The sequence below is a fragment of the Photinus pyralis genome, unplaced genomic scaffold (genome assembly GCF_008802855.1).
Source record: "Photinus pyralis isolate 1611_PpyrPB1 unplaced genomic scaffold, Ppyr1.3 Ppyr1.4_LG1, whole genome shotgun sequence".
Taxonomy (NCBI): domain Eukaryota; kingdom Metazoa; phylum Arthropoda; class Insecta; order Coleoptera; family Lampyridae; genus Photinus; species Photinus pyralis.
Genome location: NW_022170249.1, coordinates 752,097 through 774,466, shown reverse-complemented (window position 1 = coordinate 774,466; position 22,370 = coordinate 752,097). Strand labels below are relative to the sequence as shown.

Genomic DNA, 22,370 nt, shown 5'->3' with positions numbered 1-22,370 from the left:
CGGCTGCACAGTTTGTTGATGAGCTAGGGCTTTTTCTTTTTGAATTCTTATTACTTCGTCTATATCTCCGGCAGTCTAAAAAGGAAATACCCTGAGCCTTTATTGTTTTATAATCAAATGTTCATACCTTAGCTTCAACAACAATTCCTTCAACAGTTTCTTGTGTTGAAAACTTCCAGTGTTTAGAATTCTTTAAAACAAAACGACCTTTAGATGAATTAGAAGCGCGATCGTTTTTAATTCAATTAAAAATTTGGAATCTGTAAGAAAAACTACAATACGTGATATAAATTTGTTAAATATTACCTTGATTTTTAATGTTTTCCCGTAATTCGAGTAATTTTGCTACTGTTTTGTCTTTATTTCCTGTCTTCTTAACTTCTTGTATTTTTGCAAAAAACTGGTCCCAATTCATAAAAAGCTTAAGACCTTTACCATCATATAGTTGGTTAAAATCTGAATTAATCTGTAAATAAATTAATAGTACTTATATGAATTTTTTGTAAGAACCCTTTCTTATGTATAGTTTACTTTTCCGATATAAAGACAGCCACTAGGGATCTTCAAAAAGGTAAAAGATTCAGATTTGGTACTTTTTAAAAAACAAACAAGACTATCTTATAGGTCATTAAAAGTGTCATTGGTTTTGCTCGAAGCAAAACAATAATAACAGAAAAAAATTGTTTTTTAAAAATGAAGAGTTTTGTTGACGCCATTTTCTTAGTTCTTTCACTGCGCGACTTTTTCTCGTTTAACCAAATCTAAATTTTACCGTTTTTAATATTCCATAGTGGGGCTCCTCATGTTAGCAAAGTGTAGGTATAATAAATCAAACTCCTCGGAAAATTGAATAGTATCATTAAAAATTACGATTTAAAAATCAATACGTCATAAAAAGTGCTTAAACTTTATATTAGTTAGTAGTAAATCAACGATTTATTAATTCAAAATTTAAGTACATAATACGTTTTTGACTATTCAAAAACCGTTCATTTTCTTAGCCAGTTGATTAGTTAACAGATACTTTTTATACCTTTCTTAAAGCGGTCATAAAATTAATATTATGACCAGAGTTACACTGAGTCACATACATCTCGACTAGGGTTGCCAAAATCTCATTCACAATTTCCGGGACTTTCCGACTTCACGAGCGTTGCATGAGGGGGGGGGGGGGGTTCAAAACTCTACAAATTTTGGTATTACTTTATTAATAAGTCTAAGAAACAAAAAATAAAATATTAGTTCAGTACATGAAAAAGAAAATCAAATTTGTTATAATATGTTTCCAAACCAATATACATATTATTTTCTTATGTATTTATCACTAGATTTGGCAATCTTCAAAAGTTTCTGTCCATCTGCACTTTGTAAAACTGTTACAATTTCTGAACACGATTCTTCATAATTAATGCGAGTCTGCAATTCGGATTTGATCAAATCCATGGACATCCTATTTCGATCTTTAGTCCATACATTATTCAACAGGCTGAAAATTTTTTCGCAGAAGGCGTTGCTTGTTGGAATTGATAAAACAAAACCAACTATTTTTTTTAGGTTTTTAAGATCGTTTGTGTCGTTTGTTCTAAAGAAATGCGCCCATATCTTATCGTTCGGTAAATCTTTAGGAAGAACCTCAAAAACCGATTTTATGCACGCAAACTCTGTATAAAGAGAGTCAATGTCAACTGCGTCTTCAATTTTTAATATATCAGGAAACTCTGACAGTACTTCCCACGTCAGCTTAAAATCCTCTGATTTAAGGGAAAGCAACTCAAATTTCTTGTAAATCCCATCTGGTCCAAAGTCGTATCTTTCTTCTAGATAATGAATTGCTCTTTGCAGAAAAATGTGAGCTTGCTCTGTAAACTGATTTTTTTTATCTTCGCAGAGGTTTCTAAAAATAACCTTGACTTTACTTCCAAAAAATTATCAGCTAACCGGCTTTTTAGTTGGTCAAAAAGATTTCGCATTGCACGATCGAGGTCTAAAATAGAGTAGGTATCACTTTCCAATATCAGGATTACTTTGGTGAATTCAGGCAAAACATTCTGCAAAAAGAAAAGATAGCAGTCATTCAGGCTTTCTTTCAGGCACTCTTCCTCATTATTAAAATCATTACTATCACATCCTTCGGAAATAAACTCCCAAAGCACTTTATGACTGTTAGCCGGACCTTTCAAAATATGCTATCACAGATTGTGGAACACACTCTTTGAATTGAGAATATAATAAATCATATTCTGATTCATTTTTACTATATACAAGTTTTTGTAAATAATTTAACGATAAATCACGCTCTTCTCTGGAAATATTCTTTTTGTCACAAGTCACTTCTCTTCTAAACGTCTTTAGTGTATGGAAGATACAAAGATAAAATGGAGTGTTTGGGAAAAGATCTTTAACAACTTGACGTTCTACTAAATCTTTATCGCCCATGAAAGATTTCACCTTTGTAAAATCAAAATGTTTTTTAAATTGTTCAAATATCCAGTGGTAGGTCTTTTTATCTTCGGTAGAAATAAGTGAGACATTAGCAATTTCTGACTGTCCATTAGAATCTACTACCAGACATAAAAATACAGTGCAACCTATATCAATCAATTTATATGTTCCATCGATACTTATAAATTCTGGCCAAGCATTTAAAGCATTTCTCATATCTTGTGTTGTAAACTGCATTGCTTTGAATTTTTCATCCTCATCACAGAAAATATCAACCATACATCCTATAATCATATATTAAATTTATAAATATTTTTGCATAAAAAATAAATACCATAAGATTTTGTCAACAAAGAAACAACTTCATCTAGATCATTCTTCTCTATCTTTCTTCTATAATTGATATTTTGCAAGTCCTTTAATGTCGTTTTCTTCCCAGTGTCTGCCAGCACTTTACTCTGAATTTTCTTTTTATTTGCATCCAAAGATAAAAAAGTTTGCACAGATTTGAGCTCGTCTTCATTCAATGCGCGAGTCTGAGGTAGATGATCATACACCTTCTGAATAACAAAAATAAAAAATTTAAGCATATCTTCAAGAAATGTGTTCTTAATAATATAATTTGAAGGGCTCTAATATAGTTTTGTAAAATGAATGATTGTGGAATTCAAATTAGTGCTTTTATTTATGAGCCTAAAAGGTAGTTAAAGTGACCAACTAAGTAGTAAGTAGCCATATTTTGAAGGCTACATGAGACTAATAAAATAGGATAAGTAAGTACATACCTGTGACAGTTCATGTTTTGTATGCATCGTGTTAATGCTACATATTTGTAAAGAATGTCCCTCAGATGAAACACGAAGCTTAAAGTTTGCTTCACATCCTTGGCGCAAAGTGCTGTAAGAAAAAATATTTACATGAAAATTGTTATAAAATATGAAAAAGGATAACTCACCTAGTTTTTTTTATTCCATTACCTCTTTTTGCAAGTCTTTTTCCATGAATGCATGCATATTCAATCTCATAATAGACGAGAGATTGTTTAAGTTTTCTCTTAAGAGAATTAGATGCACTGGTGATTGTTCGGCTCCTTATTTTATAAAACTTTTGTTTATTGATAGTTTCATAACTCTTCACACACATTTCTAACTCCTCATAAGTATCAAATCGACGCCCTTTGTATAATGTGTCTTCCTCTGCAGACATGGCAAGTGGTTCGTCGATATAAGAATAATTTACTTATGTTGGGAATAGTTTCGGTTTTCAACTCTGTTTTCAAAAATATTTGTATTGTATTGTAACTACCCATGCACTATTAACAGTATTAACTATAATAGGTACTAACCCACACCACTATAGTTGAATCAGAGGAAACACCAAGATTTTATTTCTATAACCTCACTTGACAAATCTCAAGCAGAGAAATCAGCTGATTGCAAACGTCAAACGTGCCTCGTTCGTCAAAAAATTCCGGCACGTTAACGTGCCCCGAGTCACGGCGTTTTCTAAAAAATAATATTTTACTGCAGGCCAGCTATACATTAATCGATCTATAGCAGGCAAAAGTGATAACCATCTTGTAGGAACATGTCTTAGTAATTCTTTAAATTCTATTTGAGCAAACTCAAAACATTCTTTTAATTTTTTTGTTTTTAAAGCTGACGAACTAAATTCGTTGTATATTTTGATGACTGTTTTCTACGTCAACATCAAGTCCTTTCAACGCATACTTTACACAATTATTTATTACATGACAATAGCAATTAGCTTTGAAAACATGTTGATTTTCTGCTTTTAACTTCTGATACACGGAATTATGTATGCCATAATTTACAGAAGCGTTATCTGCACTATATGCGCTAATTTGACGCATGTTGAGGTCAGCATTAGTAGTAATTCTTTTCAAGCACTCATATATATCGAAGGATGTTTCATCGGCATTCATAAAAATCCAATAGTTTTTTGCACATACCTTTTTTACTATCAAAATATTGAACAGCATACGGAAACGTTTTTATATTACCAACGTTAGAAGCGTCAGAACCTACTGAAAAATAATGAGATTGTTTCAAATCAGCTATCAACTTTTCCTGTGAATATGGTCCTAAAAAAACATTGCGTGTGATTGACGAAGCCTTAGTGCGTCCACATGTCATTTTTGCAGATATTTGACTATCTGGAATAAATTTGCTAATGTTTCTGGCCAAGCAGTCCAAACTATTATAACTTAAACCATGTTTCACATTATGATAAATAAAAGCTACTTCCGCCGTCATAACCAAAGCTTCTTCCTTTGTGTCCTTTTTTATAACAAAATTCTCCATGCAGGTTGATATCTTTTTTGCTGACAACATCTTTTTATGTTTAGTACTACTAGCGTGAACCTATAGCAATAATTTATAAGAAATTTGTAACGAAAAAAGTTCAAAACTTACTGTCAACGCACGGCGACCTTCATATTGAATTGCAATATCCGAATTACATGTTTTACAAATTGCAGTATAATCATTTTTTTTCTGAATCCAGTCTAAAATCAGGATCGTTCGACCACTTGTCATTAAAACCGGTGAATCGTTTTTTGCTTGTTGATGGATACGGAAATGGTTCCATTACACTTTAGAACACTAAAACCACTGAACTTCAAGAAATTAAACACTCAACGGTTTTTACTCGAGGCAAGAAGGTAATGGTAAGTGCACCGTGTAGCGTATTGCGTATTGTATCTGTATGTTGTGGTGGGTGCGGGTGGGAGTCAGGGAATGAGAGCGCGGATGCGCTGCGCACACTGTCAAGTGTTGCCCTTATGGCCTTGCCGATCGGACAACACTAATCACATTTATATCATTATGTAATATGACGCGATGGGGGCGATCCGGGACACCAATGTACAATTACTGGACACGGGACAAGAGACTAAATTCCGGGACTTTCCCGGATTTCCCGGCCATCTGGCAACCCTAATCTCGACCCAGTGACCGAGTGCAACTCTGATTATGATAACGTATACAAAATTTTGTATAGACAAGTATGCTCGATTTCTATTTACGGAACACAAAAGAGCAAAAAAGCTAAAAAGTGTAAAAAAGTATCATATATTAATTTAATAAACGATTGAAAAACTAAAAATCTAATTAAAACATCGTTTAAAAATAAGCATACACTGAGAAAACTGAAGTGTCATTAATAACAAAAAAAGTACATGTCATACAACTGGTTGCTGTAAAATGAGCGCCCATGACGACAAGTGTTATTCTTTACAACAACAAATTTGTAGAGCGTTACTAGTTTGGAATATATTTTAAACAAATATCTTATACTCACTATAGAAAGTAACCTATACAACATGTTGTTGTAATGAAACACAAGAAGGAAGTAATGTATAACAACTACATACTATATTTAAGAACTGTATATTATGGAAATATACAATAATAAAATTTATACACATACCTTTGTTCTTTATCTGCGCAAACATGACATACTAGTGTGTAATCCAACTAGTTTATGTGGTGGTGTACTCTTAACGTTTGTTACCAAAACTACTATGTAAGCGTTTGTCAAATGACTAATGCGCTAAACGTCATTACCATTGCGTTGTATTATGCATATTCCAATTCGAAGTATACACCAAGAGAACAAATAAAGTAAAGTATACATTATACATTTTTATTAACAAACGTAAAAAAGGATCCTTTTACAATATAGGTATATAATTAGATATAACGATACATACAGGTAGAGTAGATAATACTATCTACTTGGTATGCTTACATATACATACAAAAAAAACATGTATTACACATAATAAACATAAAACATAATACCTACTATATTTACAGCCTGTGATGACATACGACGAACTGATAGTCTCTTTTTACAAATAGACAGGGTACATGGCTACATAAGTCACTTGCCAGAATCAATTTAAATTTTGCACTTGTGTTTATTTTATATGCATAATAATGCTCGTCAAAGTAAACCGTTTCTGTTTCTTCAACTAGAAAATATATTTTTTCTTTGATATATAAGATTTTCTTAAGAATACAAAATGATGGTTGCTGATCATCACTTAAACTATCTATTAAGGTGAAATTTGTGTTTATGGAGTATCGATTTTCAAAAAATTGCACCCAAGTACAGGTAAAGATTTCCTCTACGTTCCTCAAATCATTTGGTATTATAAGATTTGCAAACATTTTGTGCAGATGTGCAACAGTTTCTTTTTTCAAATTTCCCATGCAACGTTTTGGTTCCGTGTTATATTTCAATGAAAGTAAATGAAAACTTAAACTCAATTGAAGTCTTTTCAAAATAGAATCTTCTATGTTAACTCTGCTACAAATGGAATTTGCAATTGCCTTTAAATTTTTGTGTTTTGCCTCAAATCGGATTGAAGAATAAAAAGGAAATGGCCCACAGTGTTTGAAAACTCGAGGGTAATGAGTGAGAATATGGTACTTAAATTTTAAGTGAGACTTACTAAACTCCAAATACAATTGATTGTGTTCCTCCACTATATTTGCAATTATAGCTGCACAATTAATTTGTAACTTTTTAGACGTAAGATAGTCAATTAATTTTCTTAATGATCGATACAATTTCCAAACACCAAAACCCTTCGGCACCAGATCTCCAATTATAACACCAAGATAACGTGTGAAGCACAGCATCTCAGCTGCTGACATTCGAAGGTGATTGTCGTTCAAGTGCATCATTTTAATTGGAGGGGGTACATTACTTTCGAATCCAAAATTAAAACATTTTATGCGATAATTTAGTGTTTCCAAAGAAAATAATTTTGCTTCTAAACACTTTCTCAAAATTAATACAATATCATATACACACACTCCTTCCAATACATCATGCATGATATCAACTGAAAAATTTGAAGCTAAGTGAAAATTTTTAACAGAGTGCCAAACACACATTTCTTTTACTCCATACTCGTAATTAGATGAGTCATTGAAATAGTTATCTACTGTTCTAATACTTTCTAAGTCCTCTTTACATTGCCTATCTCTTGCGAGTTTTGGAGATTTGCACAGCCGACAGCAGTAATGACTGGTAAAAGATTCTACTAACCCAAGCATGGTATTTTGACCTAAGTTGTCTCCAAGCAGTAAAGCCAATTGAAACTTAATTTTTTCACCGTTAATGACAATTCCGTGTGTACTCAAAGAGTTTAATTCGTCAATTATACATTTTAGTATTACCTTTTTTCCAAACAGCTTCAAATCTGTAGTTTTAAATAACATTGCGACAAAGATATTAGATAAGTTGGATTGTATGTCGGTAGGCAAACATGGTATACTATAGTAAATACCACCTAATTTATTACATCCTGAGTGAGATCCAAGAGGATTGCCAGTCTCGAACTCATCAAAATATAAAAATAGTGGGAGCACCATACAGTTGTCGTCGTGGACAATTAATTTTTCTTTCCAATGTGGACCCTGAATGTAGTTGCAAAATAAATTTTGTTCGTTTAATAACGCATTAACGTGGGCCTTTGTTTTTTGTAATACACCTGGAAGTTGAAAGAAAAGAGCCATAGTTTCTACCATAGAAATGTATCTCACGCAATGATTGATTGATTTAAGCGTAATTTTTCCAAAATGTTTTTTTCTACAAATTTTGGTACCCACCAAGTGTTTTTTTGGTTCTACAAAAAGTTTTTCATTTTTAAAATATTTAACGCATCTATATTCAGTAGAAAATGTAGACAAACAGTTATCAACTTCATTTAATAAATTCGTAATTTTCTGCTCATTCCCAACAATACCTAAAAAGGTGAGATTCTGTTTTATTATATTTACGAAAGATTTGAGAAGACTATGTACATCGTTGATGATGCGAATAACCTTATTTCTGGCCAACACACGATCACCATATAATTTAGAAACAAAGTAGGACGTGTTTTTCAAGATCATCTCTCTATAACTAAAGGCGCAAATATTATCGCTTTCAGAATTGCTTGATAGGCTGTCTATAACAGCTGATACGACGTCATTAGATAAACTATGACTTCTTTCGGTGTTAGGACTTTGGTTATTAAGTGGTTCTTCTACCGAAAAATCTCTATGTACACGAGAAAAATGTTTCCGAAATGATTTGCAAGAATTGAATTCTCTGTAACAATCTGATATTCCACACAAAATTGATTTTACATTTTTATGAAAAATTTCATAATGAGTTATAAACGCTGCAAGCGACTTATATTTCCCATGACACTGTTTACACACAATCATTTTAATTTTTTTAAAATAAGTAAGACAATTGGTAAATGTGATATTTACTCTGGTTTTATCTGTTATGTTGTGGAATCTATTAAAATAGCGTCTAGATCAGATTTTACGGAACTTACCGCTACAAAGTTTACATCAAACTCTGTGTGAATTCCGTAGATGTGTTTTTGTATATATGTAAAGCATTGCTGACTTTCAACGGGATATTTAGCATTTAAAGCAAAACAAGCTTTGAAACACAAATCCAATGCCTTCAGTAATGATTCCACTTCATATACATGGGCGTTTATTTTAACTAGATATTTAATGGGTTGTTCGATATCTCCTACTATGATGGCAGATGGTTGCTCTGTTAGTTTTAACCGCACACACTTCTGCTCCCTGGCTTCCAAAATTTGGGCATAATCGGCCTCCTCCTAATATCAAGGAAGATAATATTTAATAAAATAGGTATAACCTAACTATAGGTTTTGAACTTACCTTTATGTGCAGTATAAATGAATCCTTGATTTCGATTTTGGAGAAATTTGGCGTTTGTTTTCCTTTAATTTTTCGGTATATGTTGGGAAATATTAGAGGGAATAGAAGTAATGATAAATGTTCTTTAACACCTTGAAAATAAACGTTTAAGTGCACACTGCATTTAATCCTAATATATGCCTTACGATAAGATGCGGAGTCCAAATTATTAATGCTTTCTATTAATTGTTTGATTAAGGGACAGTTCTTCCTTTTTGCCAGAACTATTATAGCTTCACTGATATTCGTCCAATGTTCAAACAGTTTGTCCTTTTTATCGGGATGCAAACGATTAAAATCATCTTCCAACTAAAAAAGATGGGTTATATAATATTATTAGGTAGGTAATCCAAACTTACACTTACCAATAAAATTCCCGTTGGCAATTTTAAAGCAATAAATTTCTCAAAATAATCGAAGATTGAAATGCCAGATGTTATATTTGTTGCAAATCTAAAGGAATGACTCTTTTTCCAGTGCTCTTGGACCGTAGTAAATGGAGCATTATTGTACTCTAACCAACTGGCAGATTCCTCCGCACCTTCTTCAATTACACCTTGAAAGATATTCCTATACAGAAGTATGCAGATACTATTACGATCGAATCGGTATATATGGTTTGCTTATAGCTTACTTGGATTTGGCTGGTTGGGTTTGGTTTTTTTGGCTGGTGTGGATGGAATAATATCCAAACTTCTATATTTCCTCCTAGTGTTTATGTATTTGTCCCATAGCTTTCCATGGTTACCCACTGCTTTGCCTTCCATGTCCCTGTATCCCTGCACATAATAGATTCCAGCATTTTCCGTGGGAAAAGTCCTTTGAATTTCTTGAGCCAAATAAACAAAACGGTCCCTTTCAATCCTTTAACATTGTTGACATAAATAATGTCCTGTAAAGGACTTTTTACACACCTTTTGTCTGGATTATTCCTTAACTCATCATCAATAATTAGTTTTACTAATGCTCTTCGTTTAACAATTTTTTGTAGTGCGTATGTTTGTAGCAATTCTCTGCCCTCGTTGCAGTTTAGAATCGAATTTAAATCCTGCACAATTCAATAAAATGAAATAACACTAGTAGTACCTTTAATATACAATACCCGCTTTTGTTCTTGTGTGGTTGATTCGCCGTTGTCAAAAAATATTATTGAGCTAGCAGCGTCTGGATTTCCACTTTCTAAAAATTTAGAGTAAGTATAACTATAGATGAAACTGGTCGGAAAAAGCCAAAATTTATATATACAGGGCGTAATGAAGACATTGACCAAACTTTACAAGCGTCTTCATCCCCTTTGATCTAATCTACTTTCTATACCTAACTAATGAAAAACCACGACTTTTTTTACTATTTTCTAAATTAATAATTAGTGCTTGTTTTGGGGGCATACGCTGCGGATATCTCCCTTGATAAAGACGTCGAGGTAGGTTTGCATTTACATCTATCCATCCAGAAGTAAAATAAATATCGGGCATTTATCCGCAGTGAATCTCACTTTTCTCACAGAATTGATGCGTAGTGTGTTCAGACACCAGACAAAAGTAGCGTAAACCGTGCAGTTTTTGTTTGGTTTGTGAACACGTATACGCAAATTTTGCAATTACGTACATTATTCTATACATATTTATTTACTTGCCTAAAGATATAGTAGACAGATCTTCTGATCTCGGTTCATCAGCTTCAGATACGCCAGTATCTAATTCAATTTCGGCCAATTTAATCTAAAATAACAGAACAATTCATGTTTGTTGGAAAAAAAGTTCAATGCCGTTGCGGGGTTCCAAATATGCAAATAAAAAAAAAGCTTGAGCTAGGTAGCTATTGCGATCGACGCTTTTTGGACATGTCAATATTTCATCAAATGTCCACGTTTTAGATCATTTTAAGCAACTTTTAAGGAATAACATTTTTTGCTGCCTGTCTGTGTATCTATGTATGATGGCAATTTTCCAAGATAACGGCCCGACGGATTTTGCTGAAATTTTGGATTTGCATATTTGGAACCCTGCAACGGCATTGAACTTCTTTTTCAACAAGTAACCCACATTTTTATGAAGGTAATCGAAAGAAGTTATTTTTGTGTGTACACCCTCCAAAAATTGTGCCTGGTTTTATTACAAAAAATAGACAAAAAATGTCAAAGTTAAAACCAGGTGCCAAATTCGTGACAGAACAGCTTCCTAGCCCAAACATAAATTTTTGTAGGGTGTACTCAGAAAAAGAAAGCCTTTCGAGTAGTTTAATAAAGATTTTGCGTTGCTATTTAAAAAAATTGTACGGCGTCACGATGCGGCGCTAAAACTCAAAAATAAAAAAATATGTTCGGCAGTCTTACAGACTTTATTTTATACCTAATGTGCTTGCTAAAATTTTAACAAAATCAAAAAAACACTGTTTAATTTTTTTAACTTTGACATTTTTTATGTTTTTTTTTTATAATAAAACCTAGCACAAGCTAGGAAGCTAAAAACAAAATCTTTTTTTCGGTAAAACAGTGATTTTGATTTGTGTAAAACTACAAACATTTTGATTTGTAAAACCTACAAACATTTTGATTTGAATTAGGAAGCTGTTCTGTCAAGAATTTGGCATCTGGTTTTTTTTAATTACCTACACATGCCTACTTTTTCTTTACAAAAACACATGTTAGCTATACACACTGCGTAGACGAAGTGTGATGTTCGGTAAAGTCATGTGTAAGAACTCGTCAATTACTTACAAATAAGGGATTGATCATTTTTTCCCGTGACCCTTCTACCATCACAAACTATCGGTGTACTTAATATATAACATATAACAATTGTTGAACAAAAATTCTATACCTACAATATGAGTAATTTTTATTCGTATAGAACTCTATTTGTTCAAAAGTTGTTTAAACGTAATCATCATAACAAAAAAAACATACCGTTTTCCAGATTTCCAAATTTTCGGTTAACTTTAGTCGGAGCCCTATCTGGGGAACCAATTTTTCAATGTCCCTCTCCTTTAATTTTAATAAAACGCTCTCGTCGATGCAATTTTCTAGAAAGAAACACTCATTACCTCCATGCTTTTACAGATTTGCCGCTAGACAAGTAGCAATGAATATCATATCAATCTCATAATGAAGCAACTACATGAAATTTTGCAGATGATGCTGCCGCCAAGTTATACAGGGTGGTTCAGACCACTTGTCCACATGTTTTATAGCTCGGGGGCTTAAAATTTTTTACCAAATAGACTAGCACTAGTGGATCTTACTAATATTTTGTCTGTGCTAATATTATTGTTCTCTATCGAATGACCGGGAAATTGGATCCTCCTAATCCTCACCGGGGGGGTTAAGGTATACTTTCAAATAGTAACCCACATTTTTATATCTTTTTGTCTATTGAATGTTTTAAATTACAATTTTCTTAATTTTAATATTATCACAGACAATTTTTATCTGTTATATTATTTATTGCCATGAACTGAGTAGATGGGGGTCTACACTACTTCTTTTATGATGTTTTATAGTTTTTTGCAGTGAAATGATTTTTTTCTAAACATAAGGCCAAAACTTTCATACATTTTTGAGTAGAATCGAGATATGCAATAAAAAATGGGGGTTATCGTTTGATATTACAAAGTGGGTTCCAATTCGTTTAATAGAGCACAACAATAGGTATTAGTAACATCCCTGGGCTGTTAATAATTCTTAGGTCCCTGAGTTATGAAAGGAATGGACGGGTGGTCTGAACCACCCTGTATACCGCTACTATGTTGCCCTTATGCAGAAGTGTATTGAATAATTCTAAATAATTAGGTAAACAGAAATTAAACATAATCAAGAATTGAATTTAGTAGTGAAATTCCGTTAGTTACTTTTTCATTGGTATAAAAACTAAGTGAAAACTACACGACTGCATAAGCAAAAATTATGTTAAAACGTTTAAAGATAGAAATATTACGATACTCATTCCACTTATATGATTTTTCATTCGCTATATCACTGAAATTAATGCTTACCTTACCTTGAAAAACTCCAATTAATGACTCTAGTCCCCAATGCGTTAATAGCATTTCCATTAGGATAGGTAAATTTATCAGGATCACGGTTATATCGTGTACAGGATACGGATACAGAACCACATAACACAAACGCACAATACACCTTAATAGTTTAAATGAGCGCTGACGCCTGTTCGAATGTGTACCTAATCTTAAAAAGTGCTTACCTACTGGTAACTAAATCATTTTCTGCAATGTGTACCATTCCTACGATTTAGAATACACTTGTTGTTGTATGTACAGAGTACAAGGAATGTAACAGTGGCGACTATTGTTTAGTATAAAATGCAAAACTGATGGGTATTGTCTAGTTATTAAAAGGGTAATATTAAGCTTTTTGTACGAATTAAATAACAACCAACACACGTCATGGTCTTAAAAATTGTTGTATGAGATATTTTATTTAAACTACAACGGTGGTTGTTATATGCAATATACTGTAATTGTCTTTATGTTACCACATTGCTTAATACAGTATGTGCGCAGTTATCTATCGAAAAATGTTGCTCTATTGCATGACTACCAGAAATTAACAAATACTTTAAGCCTCTTATACAATACAATTTAGTTAATACACAAAGATTTTGTATTAATTTAAGGGATCATTTTTCTGAGTGTACCAATGTGTCACTTCGTAAATCTTTCAATATTGACCAGAGCATAAAAACGTCAGCTACGTTTCCACCAGAAACACCTCTAACTGCTTGTCGAAGATGAAACGTATTTTCCCATTTTACCAAGACGTCACTCCATGGTTCTGTGTTGAACTTGAGCCACGCATAATCTCCATTGCTTTCTAACGGTTCATCATTGTTATTATTGGTTTCACTATTTGTACTGGTCGAATGTGGAGCAGCATCATTATTCTTTCTTCTCCTTTTTGGTATTGCCTCGTCACATACTCGGATTAAATTTTTAACTTTATCTACCAATTTTCCTTTTGCCATAATGCTTCTGTTAATTGAAGAATCTCTTTCTCTTATTGCCGGAACATAGTATGTTCCAGTCGTTTCGTTAGGGAACAAATCAATTATTTTAGCCGTCAGTCTATTGTACTCGTCATGTCGTAAACGACTACAATAAAGCTGTACTGTTATGTTAAAAATAGAAAATACAACAACTTACTTGGTGATAATATAGGTATAGATATGTTTAATTATAATATCTATAAGCCTTTTTCGTCTTATGTTGTCTAACTGTTTATTTGTCTCGTAATAATTTAACACACTACTTCCCATAGGACTAGTTGTTAAAAGTGTTTTGAGGTCAAAATCTTGAAATGTAAACGTGTTCTCCTCTAAACCAGTAACATACACTATTCAAATTTCACTACTTTTGTTTTGTTCGTAGGTATTATCAGGTAAAACATTGCTTATGTCGTGTAGTATAGTGTTGTTAAAATCATTAACATCTGCACTTACAGATTCGGATATAGTTTCAGTTTCAGTAGTGTTTGTCAAGATTTCAGTAGCATCCGAAGTGATATCATTCTAAAAAGTGATGTAGGTATTAATTATTGTAGTAATTTTATTTACAATGTATACTTTCAGCATTTCTTGAATTTTCACGTATATCAGTTTTCTTATTCCTAATGACCCCGGAATAATTTCCTTTAGGTCCTGCTGACTGAGGTTTTTAAAAACCTCAAAACCAATATCGTTTTCTATAAAGGTACAATAACTATTAACAAATAAAATTAGTTAAAAATAAAGAGATTATATAATTCCGTTTCGAAATCAGAAATTACGCAAATTATTACTACCTTACTCGTCAAAATTCTATAAATATGATACGATTATATTGAACAATTAAGTAGGTATATGGTCCCGAAAAAAATCCAGTTAAAACTATAGAAAAAACTGGGAAAACCGTTGGACAATGAGTATAAAAGCATTGAATAATTAATCTCACTCAATGGTTAAAGAAATTGCTGCATTCATTTTCCGGAGAAATTTGATTACGAATCAGTTTCTAAATACTTTCAACATTTTAGGATAAAGAGCAAAAATCTTGTTGATTTGTCTTAAATAGCAAATATGAAATCTATGTACCTACATAAAGTCCTCAATACAATTGCTAAAATGGAGTCGTAGTAGGATGCCTCATTTTGATACAAAAAAAGTATCGCAACTGTTTTACAATAGTACTTACCTGTAAATCTGTTTATAATATCTTCGGGAATATTCCAATCCCTTAAACACTGGACAACCATTTCTGTGTTCATTATTAATAATAATGTTTATTCAACAACAAAAAATAAAATAAAATGTAACAATAAAATTAAATATATCGAATGTATAATAAACCATATTAAAAAAAAAAAAAAACTCTATGAATAAACATTTAAATAATCACAGAAGTAGTTTATCTACTTGTATGTGATATAATGACTCCGGTCGGTGGTAAGATAAGCAGGGTAAATGATGTAATTTAAGGTAATTGGACGTAATCGGGTAATCGGACTTAAGTAATCATGACACTTTACTTTTATTTATTATTATTAGTTAGTATATTTTGTATGCCGGTGCAATCCTTAATCGTTGTTTACTATTGAAGAGAAGAGTTTTCTATTTTTGGTATGTAGCCATTTAGTATTTACACAGGTAACGAGCTACTTTAATTTATAAAAATGAAACCACGTTGTGTCTGCGTGTATTAACTTCTCATTACGCTTGTAAAAATAAAAATGCTTACCATCTACATCTTCTTAGAATATTATTAAGAATAGCGTCTATTAATACAACGCTTTTAACCCATTAACGACCAAGGCCTTTATTTGTTAAAAAAAACATTTTTTTTCTAATAATCTTTATTATAACAAGCTATTGAGCAAAAAACTAAATGTAACCCATATTGTAAAATTTTTACTTTAGGCCCTATGTAGGTGTACTCAAATGAGTACAATGGGCACATATGGTATTAAAGAAAATTAAACAGGTTATTTTACATCCACATTTAAAAAGAAACAAAAAATGTATTTTATGAGTGATAGTCTTTAAAACAGTCTCGCTCAATGCAGAGAGTCACCTTGCACTTTGAACAACTCCATCTGACTCTCTGATGACATTGAACACACCTTAGCTGTTTATCCAGTTTATTTGGAAAATGTCCACCTTCACTCCTTATGACGGTCATAGGTAATTCGCCAACCGGTTTACATCTATAAGTAGACTTCTCATAGCAAGCCATATAGTGGCGGACTATTACTCTCTGGAAGTCCAATAGAGCAATGGATTCATTCGATGCCAACTGATACAGTCTCCATGCATTCACCATAGTCATATTTAGCATGTTCGTGAAAAGCACCCACCACCACTTTTTGCTGCGAATAGATACCCTGTAATTACTGACCGCTTGGTCGTGTAAATCGACGCCTCCCATTGACCTATTATAGTTTTGGAAAACATTTGGTTGTGGAATTTCTAATCTTTGTTTAGCGATAGATGACCACCGTTTGACTCGTTTCATTGGTTCTAAGGTGTCGTAGTTAGAAACCATGGTAACTGTATTGTTGTCCTGCCATCTAACAAAAAGAAGAGACGAATCCTCGTCATACATATGCTCCCAATAGCCACGTTCTTTCTTCTTGAAGATTTTAGTGTCTGAAAAAGGACATTTTCTTGTTCTATTGTCTCGCACAGTTCCAGTCGCTCTTTGACCTTAATCCTTCAACGTTCTCAGCAGAGCATGACTGCTGAAGTAGTTATCAAAAAAAACTACATGATCTGAGGGTACTGCAACCGTGGTAAGAAGATCAAGAACTACTTTGGATCCCAAAGGAAGATCGCTATTTTGATTCCTTGAGTTCTTTGCGCCACAATATGTATCAAAGGAATAGCAGTACCCAGTACAACTACAGAGCGCCCAATTCTTGTACCCAAAGCGTACAGGTTTTCCTTTTATATATTGTTTGCTCGAATGACGGCCAAAAAATTTTACCATCGCTTCATCAATTGATAAATTTTGATGGAATACTCCCCATTGCTGAAACTTTTGATTCAATAATGACATCAGCGGTCGTATTTTCGACATCTTGTCCTGTCGATTTATACAGCTGTTATTGGCCAAATGTATATATTTTTTAATTTCCAGAAATCTATTTCTGGACATCGAATTTGACACAAAAGGTACTCTCAAATCTTCATCGAGACTCCAATAATTTCGCTCACTTGGTAACTTGTGGTAACCCGTTAGTAGCAGGATTGAAATGAAAATTTGTATGTCAGCCTTGGAAACAAAAAAATCATGCTTATTTTTTTGTGAGGAATACAAATTAGTTTGTTGAACTATATGATCAAGTACTTCCTGATCAAATAACTTCTCAAACACTTCAATGGGACTCAAGTGTTCTAAATCGTGTTTCACTACCTCTACGCGATCTTCAAATCCGCAGGTCGATGGCATACTGGTATCAACAACGTCTTTTGTCCACTTTGGCTCTAATAGGTTTCTTCTTTTGGTTTTTGTAGCGAGGGATTTCTCAGACGTTATGTTTTGTCGCAAAATTGATAAGGGTAAATTAGACTCCTCATCACTGGTTTCAATGTCACTATCCATATGTTGTAGCTCAATTTCACCTGCGACATCATTCGGCATTGAGAATTCTTGAATGTTATTATCATCAAATTCCTCTTCATCTGTCTGTTCATCCACATTCGGAGGAATAATAACAATGTCTATTTCGTTCTGGTTATCCGAAGAAGAAATATCTTCTAAAGCAGGATTCAGATGACAATAACTTCTTCTGCCATAAAAGCGAAGTGATGATATTCCAGGAAAATCTACAGGTTCCATCAGGAACTGTGAAAAGAAGGACATAAGAGTTCCAAAATATGAAAAAAGTTACTTTGAGAATGAAAAACATTACCTTTGGTAAATGACTGACTTTAGCCCAATGTACTCATATGAGTACACATAAAATTGTTTACTTACCAGCTTTTAGTAAACGATTATACTGTTGCAACTTCTTATAATATAACACCACTATACCTAAATAAGGCCGTATAAATCAACTCCAAGCTTATAAACCAAAGGTATATGAATATTTTACGTCACTTATAACAAGCGTGTACTACTAAATCCGAAAAGCACGTGTTATTGAATTTGAAACATGTGATTTAACTCTACCGGCAACGTATTGCAACGTTTTAACTGATTCAGGTTAAAGAATGCACTTGAAAGCAAACTTTTGCATACTTGTAGTAATGTAAAAAAGTCAACAGATGGGGTGTCTATGACCTTTTTGGCACTGTACTCAATTAAGTACAGTGGGCGTTAATGGGTTCTCAGTATGACTAATTTACTTTATGAACTGTTTCGTTCAACTATTGCAAATCAGCGAAATAGTTAAACGAACTGTACGTATTTGATATACGCTATGCTTAGTTTATATCTAAACATATTGTTAAAATGAACATAGAAAACCTTATACTAACAATAATATAATCAAATTAACGTTAGAGTTTAAAGATTTCTAAGGCTTAAAACAAGAATATGGGTATGATTAGTTCAGTATTAATAATGTAACCAATTATTTCAAAGTTTCGTTTAACAATTTACATTTAAAGATATTACTCTCGTTAAATTCAGTATAAATTTTTATGTGTGTGCAACAAATGGGTTGCATTAGGTGGAAGTAGAACAAATTCTATGTCATATTTTTCGCAGCATTCGAGTACCTAACTAGCATATAAACTCTTATTATTACTATTACCATTGTATTTATACCTTACCAGTATGGCCACGGTATAGCAAAAAGTGCGACGCGTTAATAAAGCTAGATAGATGGCGCTAAAACGCACTGTAAAAATTAATTTAGCGTAAAAGTAAACCATATGCAGTGTCGTATTCCCCCACAGACGTCTCTGAAAGCAGCCTATTTAATCTTTTTCTTTTGCTACGTATGCTGTACGCTTTGTGTAAGTTTTAAAGTTCACCAAACGAATAACGAACAGGATGCCGGTGACGTATGCTACTGCTACATGAAAGTTGTATTGTAAGCATAAAGACGCTCTTTATCTTTATTATTAGTATTTTATTTCATTGTTACCTATACCTGTAATGTTAGGTTCCAGGTTTTATTGAAAGTTTTTAGCGGCAAGGATTTAATGGATTTAATTGAATGGTCAAAAATAAATTCCTGGGCATTTAAGGGATTAACCCGAAGTATTTGAAGATTTGTTGAACAAAAATAAAAATTAAATTTAGCAATTCGTCCCTGAAAAAGATAAAATACTCTAACCAGCGGAACAATTGAAAATTAAAGGTTTCTGCCTGTGTAGGTACGTGCGGGTTCCTCTATAAAATAATAGGATTGAAGTAGGCACCTCTTGTTAGTAAACAAAACAATTTCCTACTTCCTGCTTGTCGGTCTCGGATTTAAAATCGTCACTGTCACTGTCTTTTGCATATTATTGTATTACTATCGTAAAGTAAAATTGCACTTTGTTGCTAAAATGTATTTTATTTTATACAAAAAAATGTAAATTACACAACAATTGTTTTGCATAATGGTTTATACATACTATGATAATTTTGATAGTAATGCTCCAACAAATCCACCACTCAAATATAGTTAATCTGTAGCAAAAATTTTGATTAAATTTCTACGATGATTTCTTAGACACCGTCGAATCCAAAATTTCAATTCGATCCGATAAATATTTCTGTGGCCATCACCAATTCGTAATGTAGGTGGATGAAATTTTAAAAAAGCGTCTCAATGTGAAGGAGTCGGCAGAATAAAGAATCGCCTGTAACAAATCATGCTGCTGTTTACTGATTTTTCAATAAATGATTCTTGAAACTCGCAAATTTGACAAAATCTCGACTAAAAGAACTATAACTATACAAAAATATATACAAGGGAAAAATCTCCGTCGACAATTTACTGGTGTTTAAAAATTTTAAGTTTGTCTCTGTTTCTTTCTTTTCCCAGAGACAATGCCTTACATTTGTTAAATATTTTTACAGTAACTAGTAAATTAATTAAGTACATCATATGCTTGCCACATTCAGATTCGTCTACATTGTAATATCGTTTATTTAAAGTATTTACAATCGCCTTCGTCAAACGCTCTTTTAGTTTATTTTTACACATAACACTATTAAATTTATCATTGAAAACAGTCAAAGCTTTTGAGCAAACTGTCATCAGCAAATTGGTTGGTGCTCTTAAACCAATTGATTCAGGCAATTTATTTTCAAATGTTTTATACACTATAAGTAACTCACGTTTATCAGATAAACCACTGTCAGTCACACATTTTAGCAATAGTTTTTCACAATTTGCACAGTTAAATTTATCAATTAGTTTTTTGCCTAAATACCCAGCAAAATATGCTTCCGCACATTCTTGTAAACCACTTTGCTCTTCTGCATGTAACTCGAATTTTTGGATTGGTGAAGAAGTGTCGGATTTAATATCTGATGATTCTTCATCTTCTCGTTCATTACTATCATCATCATCATCATCCGCATCAGCAGTATCGTCCTTAGTGTCATCTTCAAAGTATTTTGGTCCAAAATCGATTTGCATCATAGCATCAAAATCTGGTTCACAGTTAGCTGCTGCGGGGGGTTTCATCAAATCCGCGATTGTATTTATGCGAAATGATGTTCTAAAAATTCTCGCAGTAGGATTTTTATTATACCCACCCCTTTGTCTGATAACGGAAAAAAAGTTTTCTAATACGTCTTGGTTTAGTCTTGACGTCAATATGTATTCTATTCCATCACTATTTTTCTGCTCTTCAAACAATTGTTGAAGGGAATTTATTGTCATAACCGCTCCATCAAAACACGGTGGTCTACTTACAAGATTCTTACTATCTATTTTGATTAGGTTTTTAAATAAAGTTTTTCCTTGGTTTAAGATATCTTGACCGATGGCATTTGTATTTGACAGCGCACACCTGTAGGGATTTGTATTGAATCGAGTTTTGCTGTTTAGGACATCAAAAAGGTTGTTCATATTAAGGATGAAACGAGCAGTGTTCGTAGCGGAGTTGCTTGTAAGTTGTTTGGTGTGCACTACTGTTTTAATTGCAGATGAAACGGAATGACTAAATAGTTGTAATGCTAGCTTGCAAGATAACTTTTGGAAAGCATTGGGATTTAAATGTGCAGGTGTTAATTTTGTTAAGGCTAGACCGGTTTCACTTTTTTTATCTATGGCGTAGGCTTTTCTGACGTCCTCGATGCTTATTTTTCCTCCATTCAATTTATAATGTCCGTTCAATAAATTATTTCGTAAGGACTTAAAAAGGTGAGGCACATCGTACATGCAAAATATTTTTTCATTGTTACAAAAAAAGTATGGATTTTCTACTGTAACGTTTAAGCACTTTAAGGCACCCCTATTATTTGATCCTTGGTCACAAGTAACTACTTTTGGACGAAGTCCACATGCTTGCAGTTTCGAGACGGTCGTTGTGAGTAAAGTGCTTAACATTTCACGTTTTACACCTGTGCCTGTTAGAAAATATGCAACAGGCAATTTCCAACTGTGATACAGACCTCGAATCATGAACACCATGGCATATTTTGCAGAAGTGGTGGTTCTACCGAACGATCCCAGATCTTCATATCCCTCTATTATGTCTAACGCTTTAGAATACTCTAATAATTTTTTAATGGACATTTCGTCAAAGCAAAGCATACATGTTTTTTCCCTGTCGGACATTGCGTTGGCTTTGTATTTTATTTGGCGCAACAATAAGTTATTGAATCCCGGTCTGAACTTAGAAACCCCAATCCATCGCCGTACAGTTCGTGCGGAAGGGAGGATAATGTTCTGTTTTATTAAAAATTTGTAGGCCGACGGAGATTTATAATACAATGCAATTGCAAACTCTTGTTCATTTTTGTTCCACGGAGAGTTTTTGCGATGTAATAATTGCATTTTTACTAAAGTTTCGGAGTGTTTAGATGCATAAGTTACATTTTTTAGAGCTTCATGTACTTTTAATGGCTTAGATTTAGCTTTAATGTTTGCTTTCAACCTTGAAACCTCTCCTCTTCTCCTTTTTTGTGATACTCTTAAATTATCGACGGTCAACATTAGTTTTTTCTCGCGAACGGTAATATCTTCACCGGAAAATAATTTTCGTTTTGCACGTTTTGGATCCA

At 33.0% G+C, this 22,370-nt stretch overlaps 3 protein-coding genes across 4 annotated transcripts; all 3 read right to left on the bottom strand.

The window, feature by feature from the left end:
- Positions 1-295: 295 nt before the first annotated feature.
- Positions 296-14,523, bottom strand: LOC116159147. Its single transcript, XM_031472077.1, has 3 exons — positions 14,367-14,523; positions 13,862-14,315; positions 296-466 (listed from the first exon to the last, which is right to left on the bottom strand). The coding sequence occupies exons 1-3, from the start codon at positions 14,477-14,479 to the stop codon at positions 296-298; spliced, it is 738 nt and encodes a 245-aa protein (XP_031327937.1). The 5' UTR covers positions 14,480-14,523.
- LOC116159602 (PKS-NRPS hybrid synthetase CHGG_01239-like) lies at positions 1,561-4,012 on the bottom strand. 2 transcript variants are annotated; one of them, XM_031472622.1, is made up of 5 exons: positions 3,788-4,012; positions 3,398-3,711; positions 3,228-3,339; positions 2,777-3,002; positions 1,561-2,726 (listed from the first exon to the last, which is right to left on the bottom strand). In XM_031472622.1, the coding sequence occupies exons 2-5, from the start codon at positions 3,646-3,648 to the stop codon at positions 2,164-2,166; spliced, it is 1,152 nt and encodes a 383-aa protein (XP_031328482.1). In that variant the 5' UTR covers positions 3,649-3,711; positions 3,788-4,012; the 3' UTR covers positions 1,561-2,163. The 2 variants fall into 2 exon arrangements, with proteins under 2 accessions (XP_031328482.1, XP_031328483.1); XM_031472623.1 differs by having other exon boundaries at positions 3,398-4,012.
- On the bottom strand, positions 8,742-13,375 carry LOC116159601. The gene is made up of 10 exons (XM_031472621.1): positions 13,205-13,375; positions 12,115-12,230; positions 10,843-10,927; positions 10,309-10,385; positions 10,121-10,254; positions 9,841-10,070; positions 9,572-9,762; positions 9,353-9,515; positions 9,168-9,298; positions 8,742-9,103 (listed from the first exon to the last, which is right to left on the bottom strand). Exons 1-10 carry the CDS (start codon positions 13,257-13,259, stop codon positions 8,753-8,755), a joined length of 1,533 nt encoding a protein of 510 aa, XP_031328481.1. The 5' UTR covers positions 13,260-13,375; the 3' UTR covers positions 8,742-8,752.
- Positions 14,524-22,370: the final 7,847 nt, after the last annotated feature.